General features: G+C 58.4%; 1 protein-coding gene across 1 annotated transcript in view; it reads right to left on the reverse strand.

The window, feature by feature from the left end:
- Positions 1–9036, reverse strand: part of MYO18B (myosin XVIIIB) — a 74475-nt gene extending 65439 nt beyond the window's left edge. Inside the window, exons 1-10 of the mRNA XM_010582262.1 lie at positions 9000–9036; positions 8070–8209; positions 6677–7411; positions 6325–6391; positions 5973–6085; positions 5583–5759; positions 4692–4890; positions 3713–3855; positions 2492–2592; positions 1876–1939 (exon numbers count right to left, since the gene is read on the reverse strand). Of these exons, the coding sequence (XP_010580564.1) occupies positions 1876–1939; positions 2492–2592; positions 3713–3855; positions 4692–4890; positions 5583–5759; positions 5973–6085; positions 6325–6391; positions 6677–7411; positions 8070–8209; positions 9000–9036 (1776 nt within the window). The remainder of the gene's footprint in view (positions 1–1875; positions 1940–2491; positions 2593–3712; positions 3856–4691; positions 4891–5582; positions 5760–5972; positions 6086–6324; positions 6392–6676; positions 7412–8069; positions 8210–8999) is intronic.
- Positions 9037–15834: the final 6798 nt, after the last annotated feature.

Raw genomic sequence — 15834 nt, forward strand, 5'->3', positions numbered from 1 at the left:
GGGGGGGAATGCAAAAAGCATACAAAAGCCATGTGGCCAGCAAGGAAAAGGCAATAAGGGACCCTAGGAACAGTTTGACAGCAGTGGGAGAAGCCCCTGCCAGGTTCCTCGAGAGCCTGGTGCTAGGAGCAAGCCTGGGTACATCTTCTCCTTGTACAACACTACATAATTCCCACTTGAGGAGTGTCTACAGATGCTCACTACATTAAGCGGCAGTTGGAGATAGACATTTTATACCTTCTCACTAAATACACCCACTCACAGGTGAGCTGGGGCCAGCTGAACACCTTCCAGCCACCAGCAGGACCTCAGCTGCCCACCTCCAACCACGGCAGCCCTGTCCACAAGTCCTGCAATTTTTTTTTCGCAAACGCAGCCTCACAGCGAGATCAGGGCTTTCTCTGCCTGAACTGAGGCTGTTTTGTGCAGACACATGCAGCCCCAGGGCCAGACACTGCACGCGGGCTCCAGCAGGCAGCATCCCTATCCTGGCAAGGACCAGCCTGCCTCGACTAAAGGATTCCAGCTCCTGCAGAGGCCTACGGGGCAGCTACTAATGAAAAAACAGAGCTGAGGTCTGCGATTTCTCCAGACACAAACAAATACCCTAAATACTTGTGACACCGGTGTCCCTGCAGGGGTTATCTATCCCCACTGGCTGTGGGGATGAAGGCTGGGATGCCGCCAATTAGATCTTTAGTCTCAGCATCCAGAGCACCATTCAGAAAGGAAAATCTGACAAATTTCCACAAACTCCAACTGAACCCAGACACAGCACGCCACCTCTCTGGCTTTCCTTCTGGGCTGGTTCCAGAGCAGGTGAACAAAGTACTACCAACGTCCCTGTTCAGCCAGGCCAGGTTCTGGTGCAGGATTTCATCCCCTGGGGAGATTTTGGGCCATTCATCCTTCCACATCCCCATCCCTAGCATCCTGGGTTCTCCTCGGACAACCACCCCGTGCCGTGCTGAACCAAACGACCAAGCCCAGCTTTCCAGGGATGTGCATGCACTGCGGGGAACATTGCTGGGAAGGAGAAGCAGTGGTGGGGACAGCGCTCATCTTGTCCCCTTTGCAGAGCTCACACTCCCTGGACTGAAGAGATGCTGCTCAGAGCCAGTGCTGCCTGGCTCCTGCTGACCCTCTGCATCCCAGAGGGAAACCCCTCCGTGCTGGGATGGGGAACCCACAGGAATCGGGGGCTGTGAAAGGAGGGTAAAACCCCATCTCTGAACCCAAATCTGCTGCTGCATGAGCAAGGCGAGGACCCACGGTACCTCGCCGTGCCCTCCATGAGAGCCGCTGCTCTCTCTGGACCAGAGCAGGTCCTCCCTAATGAACATTGAATACTGAATTCATCAATAGATGATGCAACTGCGAATTGCTGCTACTCATGCCAGCGCTGTGGCTCGTAAGCGATCTGCCTGGTCTTTGCAAACGGCTCACACTAATAAGGAGCTGGTGCTGGAAATCAACCACAGTACTTTTAGCCTCTAAAAATTGCATTCTGGGCCCTCCAAAGGATGCGCTTGCCCCTCAGGAGCTGCTGCCACAAGAAAAAACCATCAGGTATTGTTGGCCACAGAGCAGCAGGTTCCATCCCCGGGGTGGACTGGGGGTGTCCAAAACCTGATCACAGACACCAGGCAGCGGCAGCCCCGGTCCTGGCATCTCCCCTGCTCCCACCAGGCTGTCAGAGGGGTGCTGGAGGCTGTTTGGGCAGACCTTGCCTCACACCCCAACATTTGCTCTCTCCCTTCATGCACCCGGTACGGCAGCACCATCCCGAGTTGCCCAGCAGCCAAGGACCCCAACCTGTCCTCTAACCAGGGGTGACAAAGGGGGTGGCCGTGCAGCACTGGCATTTCTCCCTACCTTCACAAACGGCTTGATCCCAAAGGAGTTGCTTTCAGCCACCTGGTGCAAGTGCAGCACCGTCCTGGAAGCAGGTACAGAAAATGAGACTCAAGCTCCCTCCTTGCCTTCCCCCAGCACTCCCCAAACCTCCTGCCCTCTCCCCAGGGAGCATCTCCAACACCCACAGAGCCCCTTTACGGCAATGTCTGAGGGACGTTGATGGGAAAGGCTGCTGTGGCTCTGCCCCATGTAGAGGGATGGAGCCGGCAGCAGATGCCCCTTCGCCTGGCATAGCCCAGGGACGCACAGCTTATGGGGAGAGCCAGAAGTGAGCAGGGAGAGAGACCTCTACCTCATTTGATCAGCCCAATTTCAGTTTTAGTGAAGGGGCAAAAAAAGCACCAGAAAATGCCCATTTCCTGGAAAATCTCTAATATATAAGTGTATAAATATCCCTGCAGCATCGCTAATGTGATCACTCTCACAATCTCTTTCTTATCAGAGAGGTCTCTTATACCCAAGAGCAAACTTGAGTATAAATCACAGGGGAACCCCTCGGCGATGGGAGTACCCATCAGCTGAGCAGCCAGGCGAGGAGCAGAGCTGCCCAGTGCTGCGGGAGCCGTACACCCACCTGTGTGCCGCATCCAGCCCTGCCAGCATCAGGGGGAAGATGTTGAAGCTGCTCTCACCGTTGGGCTGCTGGGCGACGCGGCCCCTCTCCAGCAGCATGGTCTGGGAAGGGAGCAGAGGCAGGCGTGAGTGGAAGCCCCCAGCGTGCAGGCAGGGTGGCCAGTGTGCCAGGGCATCCAGGCACACAGGGAAGAGAGGGGACAGTGGCACCCGGAGACGGGGAGATGCTACTGGGAGCTGTCAAGGAGGGGCTGGATTTCTCCTTGCAGGGCCACGGCTAGCTTCGGAGGCTGCTCCTCCAGCCCAGGGCTGTGTGCCGCAGGGCATGCAAGCAAGAGCCAAATTGTGCCTCAGGCATGCACCAAAGGGCAACGTTTCAGCACATGGGTGCAACACCCAGGGTCCCTCTCTGCCTCCAGAGGTCTGGACAATGTGATGGCCCCAGCAAAGATGCTACAGTGTCCGGATCAGCCATTGCCTGGGCTTGGGACAAGCCTAGATGAGCCTCCAGCCTCATCAAGGCTGTTCTGTGCCAGCACTGACACCAGGAACAAGTGCCTGCATGGCTGGGACCAACCCCCCCGCCCCGACTGTCCCATCCTCTCACGAGCATCCCAGGATGGTACTGGTGGTCCAGAAAGTGAATGCTCCCGGGGGGCACGTTTCTGCTGCCGCACAAGGATGGCCATGCCGGCCATCAACTCCCTGCCGGTGCCTGGGGCAGAGCGGGGGCAGCAATGGGGCAGCCATGGGAAGCCCTGGTGTTCCCCCCAGCAGGCAGTGGCTCAAGCCTTCTTCTCCATCAGACGAGCCCCGGGGGCACAGACAGCTCTGATTAAAGTGCCTTTGCATAACAGCCCTGACGGTGATAAAAGCCCTCAGAGGCTTCTGCTCAAGGCTGACATGTAAGGTGCTGCTAATGAAATGCTAAATTATACATTTCCTCATAAACATTTCATTCCAGTGCTGTTCTGCACTCCCTGCCAGGGGAGGGGATGATGGCCTGTGGGGGACCCTGCCACACTACTGACAGAGCTCCTGCTCAGCTGCGATTTGGGGTACCTTTGGTCCGGGAGGAGAAGCAGAGCAGAGCAGAGCATCACCCCTCTTGCCCTCAGCCTGGCCAGGAAGCAACGCAGGGGCTGTTCACCCCCATCTTGAGGACCCCCGGGTTCAGCCACAGCCCTCCCGTCTCACCCAGGCGACAGGGCCCATGGGGTACCTGGAGGTGAGCAGCGGTTATATGGCCGGTGGCACTGAAATCCAGTGACAGGACCATGGAGAAGCGCGTGGAGCTGCTGCTGTGGCCGGTGGTCACTGACCCAAAGGCTCCCAGGACTGTGAACATCGCCTGGATCTTCTCCACTGCAAAACCAGCACCAGCAGCCCCCTGAGTCACCCTGAGATGGCTGCAGCCCTGCATCTCTCTGGTGCTCGCTGGGAGAAAGCCAGACCCTACCACCGCTGCACCAGTGCAGCCTCAAGGCTGCAAACAGGTGCCGGAGGAAGCTTCTCCTCCTGGCTGCACCTCTGCATGCTCCTCCCAGGACCCTGTCCCAGCGCACAGGGACCCAGGGCACCAGCTGGGAATGGGGTTATTAGCATCCTGCTCCACAAGGGCACATGTGCGCTGGCCAGGGGGGACATGCCACCCTGCTCCAGGCCACTCATCAGCCCTTTTCAAGAGCATGGTGTGCCCGGAGCTCACCCAGACCTCCGAAATCCAAACCTGCCCTCTAAAGCTACTGATTGCTTAACAGCGCTTCCTCTCACGTCACCAGTAACTTGATCAGATGGGAAAAGTGCTGCCCCAAGCATGCAAGTAATTCCCTTGTGGTGCTTACTCGGGTGTTTATCAAAATAGCAGATCTGTTGGGTCTGGGATGGATAAGCGGCAGCGGCACTCACAGCCCCACTGCTCGCCTGTCTCCGGGCTGCAGCCCCGCGCCCCACCGGCCTGTGCTGCGCTTGTACAGCCGCACCGAGCCACCCCAATGAGGCACAAATCAGAGCGGGAACGGGTCAAATGAAGGCCATTGGAGGGAAGCAGAATCACCTTTGCATTAGCATGCACTCTCCAGCCTGCACGGACACTTTCCGTGTGCTGACTGCCCAGTGCCAAGCACCCTGCAGTCCCGCTGCCAGTGCTTGGTGCATTGCTGCCGGGGCTCCGAGCTTGCAGCGGCTGCCCGGCCCCGTACCTGAGACCGTGCTGTCCACACTGCCCGCCATGCCCACCAGATACTCCAGGGCGCTCTGGCAGCACGTGGTCTTGCCAGCCCCGCTGCGCCCCAGGGGCACGATGGCCTGATCCTGCCGCTGCATCAGCAGGTTCCTGTAGGCTCTCTGTGCCACCGAGCAGATGTGCGGGGGCATGTTGTCCCGCTTCCCCTTGAACACCTGTGGGCAGGGAGAGAGTGGGAGAGCACATCCCAAAACAGGCTTCTTGTATAGCAAATCCCGAAGGCACGTCACACTCAGGGTGATGGTTTCTCCCCAAGGTGCAGAACCCCCCCAAGATTCCCAGGGCAAGGGGAAACGCTGCCCAGCCCTGCAAGCCTAGCCTCACCGCACCAGCGCCGGAGAGAGGTTTGGGGACCCACCCCAGGACCCGCTCCGGCTTGCCTGTGAGCAAAAGCTCTGCCAAGGCAAAGCCCTGGGCCCGTTCCCTCCCCAGCCCCGTCCCCCCCCCCAGACTGCTTGGGGGGTGCAGTCACAGCAAGGCAGTGATTTTCTCCTGGAAGCCAGGAAAACTTCTGTGCTGGGAGCGGTGCCCAGCTGCGAGCATCCCTGACCCCGAATGATCCCAGCCCCGAGTAACCTCAGAGCATCCCGGACCCCGAGCATCCCCGGCCCGGAGCATCCCCGGCCCCTATCCCCCCGGGCCCCGAGCGCCCCCGGTCCCGAGTGTCCTCAGCGCATCCCCCGCCCCGAGCACCCCCCGCGTGTCCCGGCCGCGCGCTGTGACGGTCGCACGGTGCCATCTGCCGGCACGGCAGCGCCCGGCGCCCTCCGCCGCTGTCCCCACGGGGGTCGGTGACCGCTTCCCACGGGAGATCCCGGCCCACACCCCCCCAGGTCTCCCCGCTCACCTTCCCCGAGGTGCTGCTGGCGGCGAAGCTGGGCCTGATGGCCACGAGGCTGGGCCCGGCGCGGGTGTAGGGCAGCCGGGCCTGGTAGCGCTGCTGCAGCGTGTTCATGGCGCTGCACTCGTTAAGGTTGACGAGCGCAGCCAGGTCCTCGGCGTAATCCAGGCTGGGGGGGTTAGTCTGCAGGAAGAGAGCCAGAGCCCCCGCTCCAGCTCTGCCATCGTGGCACGGCTCGTGCCGGACCCCACCGGCACCCCGGACTCATCCAGTCCAGGACGACGGCTGGAGCGCCGGGGTTGCCTGGGTCTAATCCTGCCCGGGCACTGCCACGCACCAGGCGGTGAGGGCAGGGCTCCCAACCCCGCGCCGGCCAAAACCGAGGAGGGGACTCACCCGCTGCACGCTGTCCTCATCCACCTCGGTGACGCTGCCGTCCGCCTCCCGGCGCACCCTCACCCTCCCTGCCGGCAGCTCGGGCGTCCCCACGTCTGGCTTCAGCTGCGTGGCTGCAACGAGAGGCCGATGAGTCCCTCCAGTGCGGTACGGCCGAGGAAGCTCAGGGCAGAGCCGGCTGCGGCATGAGGAGCTGCCAATGGGCCGTCTCCAACCATGGCCCCGCTGAGGTATGGCCGCGGCACAGCGCTGGCACAGCACCGGGCGCCCACCCTGCTCCCGACACACAGCCAGGCTGGAGACACCTCTTATCTTCGGTGCTGGAAAGTGAGGGCAGAGGAAGGCAAGTTACCGAGCGTGAATCCATCCTGCTGGATGAGCCAGACCTTCTCCGCTTCGTACCAAACATCCCTTGGAGCCTGCGGGGAGGAGAGAGGGGAATCGTACAGGAACCAGTGGAAAACTGAGCTGGACAAACTGCATTTGCCCCACGGTCAGAACACTTCCAGCCAGAACCCCTGCCCCTCCCCGGCAGGATCATTCGGGGTCAGGGATGCTCGCAGCCGGGCACCGTTCCCAGGGGGAACCTTCCCCTGGCCCCCTGCTGAGCCTACGCAAATGGGAAGAGCTGCATGAAACCAGAAAAATGGCATCAGTGGCCCAAGACACGGGGTAACAGCCTGGCAGGTCTGCGGACACGTTACCTGCTCCTTGTCCGTGCTCTCGCCTGTTTCTTTGCTCTCTCCTGGTGTCTCTTTACCCTCTCCTGGCTCTTCCTTCGCCTTCCCCACCTCCTTTGCCACATCTTCTGACTTTTCTTGGATTCCTCCTGGCTCCCCCTTCAGCCCCTCTGACTTGGTTGCAGTTTTTCCAGGCTTTTTGATTTCCCTTGGCTCCTTCTTGCCACCTTCGACATCTTTCTTCATCTTCTCCGGCTCCTTCCTGGCCAGCCCCGGCTCCCTCTTGGCTGTCTCCTTGGCTGGGGGCTCCTCGTGGCTCAGGGGTGCCCCCTCCTCCTTGGTGCTCTCGGGGCCCGTCCCCTTGGGTGCGTCTCCCTCCTTTGCTGGGATTTTGCTGCAGCGCTGGGGGTCCTTTCTGGGTGCTGGGGCTGGAGGCGGGGGGCTGCCCCTCGGGTGGGGGTCCTTGGGGCTCTTCTCAGGGCACGACGGCTTCGCTGCCTTGGGAGCCTCCGGGCAAGGGGTCTCCGCTGGTTTGGGGACAGCCGCTACTGGGCCAGGCGCAGGGGATGGGCCTTTGCTGGGGACGGCCCCCAGCGCAGCCCTCCTGGGCCACAACTCCTTGCGTGGGGGGGCCACGACCCCTTCGCCCCCCTGCCCCTCTGCGTGCAGCCCGTTCTGCAGCGACTGCCCCTTGCTGACCGCCTTGCCTCCAGCAGCTGGGCCGTCCCCGGCTTGGGCCTCGCCGTCCTCTCCTGTGGGCTGCCAAGCAAAGGAGAGGAGCCGGGTCTGAGGGGGACAGGGTGAAAGCCCAGTGCGGGATGCCCGTGCTGAGCACAGCCTGGCAAGACACACAGCTCCAGCTCTGACCCACTCGCTCTGGGCATGGCTGATGGCTGTGGGTGGCTGCTCAGACCTGGCTGCACAGCTGCAGTCGGCGGTGGCATCCTCCTCCTCCTCCTCTTCCTCCTCCTCCCTCCTACTTGGCCACATCCCATCCCTCCTGGGGACCCATCCCATGTCCTGGGTCACCACTCGGTTCTGTGCCCAGGGACGCCCCGCACACTCCCCTTCCTGCGCTCAGCGAGCTGAACTGGAGAGCCTCATGCTCCGCTTAATTACTCGCCTTCCAATTAAGCAAGTCAGGAATGGCAAGCTGCATTAACGAAGTCTCCAGCATGAATTGCTCAAGGCTGGCGGCTGGCCTGTGGCCGACGGCACGCTGTGAGCCCCAGCCTCGCCATCCAACCCCACTCGTGCGAAAAAAAGCCTCAGGCTCCTGGCTGGGGCCGGTGTCGTGGGGCCCTGCAGCCCCCCAGCCCCCAAGGAACTGCTCTGGGCTGGGGACAGCCAGCACCAAGGCAGGACACCCCAGTGCTGCATAGGGTTCAGCACCACCCACCTCCTCTTTCACACTCACCTTGGTTTCCTTCTTCAGTTTTGCCGCCTTCGCCTCCTTCTCGGTCTCCCGCACGAGCTGCTTGATGAACCCCCCAGGGATGACCGACAGGAGCAGGGGGAGGGCAGATGGGGGTGGCACCCGGTCCTCGTCCCGTATCTGTTTGCAGGAGCAGAGGCTGGGTTACGGGGCATGGCATAGGGACAGGAGCCCCGGTAAAGCCAGCCCCTTGGGGACATTAGTGGCACGAGCAGCGGAGCATCAGCACCCCGCTCCGCTGGTGGGGCTGGCCACAGGCATCCTGCAGGTTGCCGGCGAGGCCACGGGCCACCCATGAGCACCAGACTGTGGCGAGCAGGAGGAAAAGCACAAAGAAAAGCCCCACAGAGAAGCTCCGAAGTTTCCACACACCGCCAAGGGCTGGGTGCTGCGGGGAGCCCACATGTGCTGCCGGCTCTGCCCGACACCCAGCAGCTCCGGCATGGCCATGGGAGGAACCGTCCCAGCTGCAGCGAGTCAAGAAGCGCCTCCCGGCATCACCACGGCCACATGCAGACCTGCAGGTCCCTCCATGCCAGGCCCCAAGCTGAAACCCAGCCCCACTTCCCACAGCTCCCACAGCAAAAGGCTTTCCCCGCCGCACCACTGCACAGCAGCACCAGCACCAAGCCCTGCAGACTCCCATGAGTCTCGGCCCTGCAGGGAACTGCACGCTGTGAACAGCAGCAAAATCGCTCAAACTAGAACATTCAGCCTGCAAAGGTGCCCGGAGCCGGCAGGGTTGGACACAGCATGAGCAACGTGCGCGGGGAGCCGAGGGGACGCCGACCCCAGAGGCGTGCGGCAGGCTGGCTGCGGGGCGCCCCCCCCCCCCGGCACCAAGCCCCCTGGCAGCCTGTGAACATCCAGCCCCAAAACACCGCTGGTGCCATCCTGGACCGAGACTTTCCTTCTGCTCCCAGAGCGCCAGGCGCGAGGAGATGGCCATGCCGGCAGGGAGGTGGGTCGGTGCTGTACGGAGAGCCGTGGGGCCGCACCGGGTGCATGAGGCAGAGAGAGAGGAGAAAGTTAGCCAGGGGCTCCCGCTGGCCCTGGGGCCATGCCAGAGGCTGTGCCGGGGCCGGCAGACCATGACCTTGCCGGGCATAGCCCCAGTCTGCGCTCGCGGCACCAGGTGTGGCACGGCAGCCATGGCACGGGGGGACGGGTCGTATGGCAGTCGTTTGGAGGGGAGGTGGTGGTACTGGGTGTCGGTGGCACCAGGGTGGTGTTGGGACCCCACTGCCCTGGCCTGAGTGGCACAAGGTGGCCGTGGGAGCCCGCCCATGCCCCGTTTCGGGCTGCTCCCAGCTTCACCTGTCAAGATCATTCATGCACCGAGCGGGTCAGGGCTCATCTGGCCCTGCCGCTCGCGCCGGCAGCCACATCTCCTTGTACAGTAAAGGGCAGGAGCGCCGGGAGCGGCCAGGAGCCGGCTGAGGAATGTCACTTGCCTTCTCGGGCGGCAGCCCCAGGCGCCACGTGCCCTCACTCCCGTCGGGGACCGGCACTGCCCCCACACTGTCCCCCCAGCCAGGGCTCTGAGGCCGCAGGGGAGAGCCAGCCCCGAACGGCACAGCCGGAGCCCTGAGCCCGGAGGGTCCCTGCGGCAGGGCACCCTGCACCCACCAGCTGGAGCTGGATCCTCAGTCCTGCTCTGCACAAGAGGAAACTGAGGCACAGAGGGGGACATGCCTCGACCCAGCACACAGCATGGCATGAACAAGGGCCGGGGATCACCATCACCACCACTCCGGCTCCCTTCACCCAGGGAGCAGGATGCAGCCCCGTTTGGGTCTGGTCCCCATGCAGAAGCTGACCGGGTACTTGCTCCTGCTGCCACCCGGGACCCGCTGCCTTCCTGGTGGGTGCCAAGAGCCAAGGCCATCGAGTAACCCCCAATCGCCCTCCTGCACAGGGCAGGGAGCACTGTCCCCATCCCTGTCCCCGCTCCCATCGCAGCCCTCCCAGGCACCTCTTCCCGGCACACACCGGTGGCTGGAAGCCGCTCCCAGAGCCGGGGCTGCCACTATCGCCATCCATTCCCATCTAAAAATAGCCCTTCCTGCCGAGGGGCCCACGGTTTGGCTTCCAGCACACCCAAAAAGCTCCTTTCAGACCCTGATCCCGGCCCCCCACCCCAAAGTCCCCCCCCCAGAGTGCCCGTACCTGGGTGGGGGGCTGCAGGCACGGGGGGGCTGACAGCCCACGCTGGCACCGGGCTCTGCCACCGGTGCGGGACCCCCAGGGAGCCGGAGAGCGAAGGCGGCGTGCGGGCGAGCGGCGGCAGCGGGGCAGCGTGTGCTTCCCCCCACCGCCCCCCTGCCACAGCGGCAGCTGAGGTGACACATGTCACCGCTAAAAATAACCACGCCGGTGACACCGGGGCCTCGGCTGGGGAGAGGCGATGGCATCGCGGGGCCCTCCCGTTCCCTGGCCTCTCTGCACCGCCCGGCACATGCGTGTGTCACCCGTGCCCTCCCCGGCACGCGTGTTCGCGCCCTCCTGGGTGCACACGTTTGCACCCCGCAGAAGTGGGGGAACCGCTGTAGGTTGACGTGAGCCAGCCCAGGGTGCTCTGCTGCTGCAGGAGGGGACCCCAAGCTGTCCCCTGGGACGGCAGGTCAGAGCTTCGGTACGGGGCTCCCTTGAGCACCCCGGCTCCCCCCCCCTGCCAGCCCCAGCCCTGAGATGGGGGAGGCTGAGCTGGGGAGGGACCCGAGAGCAGCGCTCAAAATAACCTCCCGTCGGTGGAAAGAAGAAGTCACCGCGGTGCTAACGCCAACGCGGCCGGCAGCCCGGCCGGGGCAGGTGGGGAGGCAGCGGGCAGCCCTGCCTGCCGCGGGGTGGGGGGGTGCCTGGCACCGCCATCCCCAGCCTCACCTCCCTGCAGAGCTCTGCCAGGGGCACAGCACACAGAGGGGCCATCGGGTGACCACGCGGGGCAGACGGTGACCCTCCGGGGGGGGGACATGACCAGCAGGACCTGCGTCCCACCTGCCCCAGCGCAGCCGCCGCCAGCATTCAACACCCAGCCGGGGGTGCAGGATCAGGCCAAGGCCAGCTGCAAAGATGTAACCCACCCTCCTCCGCTCTGCATCTCTCCCGAAGAGCTCCAGGGACATGCCCAGGGCACCAGCACCGACAGCTGGAAAAACTCTGTTAATAAAAAAGGAAATAGGATTGTTAGTCTGTAGTTGCCTGGCAGGAGACCAAGGTTTGCCCCAGGCATCTCACCAAACCCCATTTCCACGTGGGAATGGCACAAGGACATGTGGTTTTGGATGATCCTTCACATGGTCCCCGATGGCACCACAGCCACGGGGAGCCTGGCTGTGCGCAGGGACGGTTGCTGCTGGGGTGCCCCTCAGCACCGAGCATCAGGGTCCCTCCCGCGCCTTCAGAAAGCCACTGTTCATCACCCGTAACACACCTCATAGTCCCTGCCAGGGCCATTTTTTGTGCTGCTCCAGCACAGCGGGATGAAGATCACCTCCAGGGCCCTCCTCGCCGTAGCGGGCACCATCCCATCGGCAGGAAACAGCCAGCGCGTCCCCCAGCAGCCACCCGTGGGAAAAAGCACGAACAAACACCGTGCACGTGAATGGCGGCTTCTCCAGCCAGCAAAGGACTTACCTCTGTGCGGGGCAGCCAGGGGCAACGGGGCGCAGGGGGTCAGGCAGCCCGGCACAGCCCCGCCGGCTGCGCGGGAAGGGGCAGGCAAGACCGAAAGAACCAGGCGGCAGCACACACGCAAAGGACGGTTTTTATTGGGGTTCTCGTCGTATGAGAGCAGTTGTACTGACCAACACACAGAAGCAGCTTAGCTGTGCCAAAATAATCCTTTAAAAAAATAATGGCGGAATTAACTAAGTGTGGCACATCAGTCACAAATCGCCGAGGACTGTAAACTCTGAAGATAGTCTCTGTGAGAAGTACTACTGGAACGTGCAGCAGCATACACCGGCACGGGGCACACCCTCCTCCGCACAATAAATATGAAAAGAGCCAAGTACATAAAACAAAGAATGATTCTCATAGATACAATATCTAAAGTTATTTACAGATACTGGCTTTTCTCATCATTAAATTACACATTGAAAACAGGTTCTCTTTCAATATATTTCTTTAAATCACTAGTAGCTATTCATGTGAATCTGCTCCTTTTTTCAAGGACCAAATGTAGTCACTGAAACAGTGCTCGTAAAAATACCTCTCCTAGGATGCTCTCGCTTTATTCTGTTTTTCAGACTCATTTTTATTTGCCGTCTTACCTGCTCTCTGATCTCTCCCTTTCCTTAAGGAAAAGATGCCTGCTACAGCCAGGAAAGCCTCCTCCCAGCCCCACATCCAGGCAAGCCCCTATCTACACCCAGTCCGTCTCCTTTTCCCATCTGGCAGTACAGCGAGTTACACAAACCCAGATAGATCCTGACCCTGGACGAACAGCCAGGTTTCTGATCCCATCCCCAGGTTTTCTAACGAATCCCTGCTTGGGCACGTGACAGGTTTGCAGCACTGGGCTCAGCGCTATCCCAATCATGGCACGTTTCTGGTGGATTACGCCAAAAAACCACGATCCCACCGGCACCGGCGCGATTTCACACCCGCCGCTGGCCTCTCCCTCCCTCTGGGTGCTCTTGGGCAGAGCGGCTCAACACTACAGCTCACTCTTCAGCTGCAGAAACAAAACATGACCAGGCAGGCATGAGAAGGGGAAAATGGAAAACAAGGCAAGAGCTACTACGGGGGAAAAGCAGCTGTCCCCTCCCTGCTTCGGACAGCATCTCAACAAGAAGAGGTGGCTTCGGTGGCATGGCCGGCAAAAGCCAAATTTCACCCTCGAGATGTCATTCAGTTAAGCCCTGAAGAGCACGTACTTCAAGCTCCACCACAGTGGAAATTCAAAGCGCATGCTTTAATACCTTGAGTGTTCCTCAAACTGCAGAGGCCACGATTGCAACTGGAATTATTTTTAGCAAATGAGTTATCTGACAAATTTCATGCTATTTTTGTGCCTTGCTCGGGAAGGAGGTGCCTGCTTTGGTTATCTACAGATGTGCCCAGCGGTTGCAGCGCTCCAGCAAATGCTTCTGGCAGGCAGACCGAGGCCGCCGGCTCTCTAGCTCGGCGGGCCGATGCCGCAGAGGACAGCGGCACGGCTGAGCCCCGCTCCCCACCTGGCCAGCCTGCCCCACGGTTGCTGGCAGCGAGAGGCCAGCTCACGAGGTTCGCCTTCCCGACACCCCCGAGGGACGGTCCCTGCCAGGGTCCCGGGGGTCCCCGCTCCCCTCCTCGGCTGTGGCACGGAGGTGACGAGCACGGTCCTATGCCAAGGCCAGGCATGGGCCCTGGCCGCCCAGCTCCCCCACACTCCACAGGACACCTCTCCTGTCTTCACGGGCTCTAGCCTATTTTTAAAGACTAAGTAATCACCCTGAAACAGCAAAAATCGTTTCAAGTAAAAAGGTTTTTGCAACCATCGATGCCGGTTAGCCCATCTCTGCCCTACCCCAGAACAAGCCCGACGTAAGCCAGCGCTCTGAGCAGACCCGCACCAGCACCCAAACTCTGCAGCCTCTCCGGGCTCTCCTGTCCACTCGCTCATTAACCTTGGAATTAGAGCTTTGCAAATATCTGAGCTGATGTCTGAGCTTTTTCAAATATCAAGCCGATTCCTTGCCCCAGTTTAAGGCCATTAATTCTCATTAAGCCAGCACAGACTCATGTGAATAAAAGCTTGCTCTCTGGAATGCTGAGGAATAAAGGAGAAATTTAGAAACATCCAACTAAGGGTTTTATTTGCAAGGGTTTTTCAGATGTTTCTGCATTCACGAGCCACTGCACTCCGAGATGGTCCTGACAGTGCCTGGAAGTCACTACGCCCATAACAGAAGGGTAAGCTGGACAGACTGATGGAAACTATTTCGACTTTATTATGAAAAACAGAATAAAGCTGACTGATCCTGCTTGAAAGGAACTGCCATTTCTATACATATACGGAGCAGAAATCCTGTGGAATGTCAGAAGTTGGAGAAACACGTATTTAATAAATAATATAAAATGCTTTTTTGTTAAAATAGAATTCTTGGTTTTATACCTACATAGCATAGCAACCTTTACATAAACAAAATAAAGCTGAGTCTGTGGTGATTAGTTTAACACAAAATAAAAATACAATTTAACAATAGTATTAAAACAGCCAATGTTCAATCCACGCAATATGTACACCATGGAATAGAAATCAACAGAAAACAAAAGTAGATTATCTTGAAATTCTTCAGACATTTGGATATACATATGTTCTCTGTATACTTTAGATATTTTCCTTTTTTTTTTTACAATATTAAAATCAATACTATGCTTTTTCAAAATACACTTTTCAGATTTTTTCTTTAATTTGTAGAATTGACTCATATTAATTGACACAACTAGAATTATTTACTTTCTACTATACACTTCAAAATAGTCCTTCCTCCATATATATTTAGAGTGTGAGCATTTCAGAGTTAAAGTAACTGTATCATTGCCATCTGCTGTGTGGGGAACAGTGAAACCAGTGTGCGAATGCAAACATCTGCAGTACATAGATATGTACGTGATATTAAAGAACAATCCAGTCCTAAAACTGATCAGCTGCCAGGAAAACAGCAACACACAGAGCTCCAGGTATTTCACTTTTCATGAGCTAATTTACTGTAAACCTACAAAACGTTAACATGCAAGTCATCACTCGCATCAGGGCCTCGACCCTTCTCATGGTGGCAACGCTGCCATGCAAAATCAACACCTCAAGCAGTTCTACTGGACATCAACAGCATCCACTTTACAGGATCGCAACTCGGATAAACAGGTTTGGTTTTAGCACCAAATACACAATGTCTCCTATTATCTATGCACTGGAATGCAAACACTTGCATTTATAGTAAAACCAAAACCAACCCGATGATCCTATTTCCTTTTTTTCTCCCTCAACAGAAAAAGTGGGAGAAGAAAAACTTCTGCTGTGGAGAGTTGCTGAAATGAAGGAAAATTCAAATGCGACTAAGCTGAGGTGGATCTCCTGGAGCTGTGTGCCGTCACCCTCGCACCGCAAGCGCAGCGCTGTCCCTACCTGCCAGGTTTCCCATCCGCACATCCAACTATCAATCATGAGCGTGCTCAGAGTCTGTTTTTGAAGCCTAACGGGGGGCAACATACCAGGAACGTCAATGCAAGATGGATCAGCTCCGATATTTACACCAGCAAGGCTTATCTCCCAGCAGTGGTTTGAGAAGTAACTTGTAAGACTGCAGCCGTAGACTTTGCTAGACCAGTGACAAGACATAAAGCTCAAACATGACTAGTACGAAGAAGCTTTTATACTTCAAAAACCAGATAGCCTACACTTAGATGAAGGATTAAAAAAAAATAAAATTAGCAAATGTTCCTTTAACAGTTTCACGAATTTGCCAAATAATTACCAAATAAATTTGAATAATAAAAATTGCCTTATTTATATCCACAATGACGGGACGCCTCAGCTGACACGGTGTCCGTGGAACACTTTACAGCACCAGCCAAGCTCGCGCCCAGCTCCAAACGGTTCCTCAGTTACACTCTGCTTGCAGCAGGAATAACTGGTGCTTTGCTTCTCCTGCACTTAAATTTCAATTCACAAAAGTCTGATTTTAACTAGAATTTGCTGTATCCCTATTCTTGAAGTGAGACATTAATGTACAGCAACTCCCACATATGAAAAATATCA

Source organism: Haliaeetus leucocephalus, unplaced genomic scaffold (assembly GCF_000737465.1).
Source record: "Haliaeetus leucocephalus isolate CR32 unplaced genomic scaffold, Haliaeetus_leucocephalus-4.0 Scaffold840, whole genome shotgun sequence".
In the NCBI taxonomy this organism is placed as follows: domain Eukaryota; kingdom Metazoa; phylum Chordata; class Aves; order Accipitriformes; family Accipitridae; genus Haliaeetus; species Haliaeetus leucocephalus.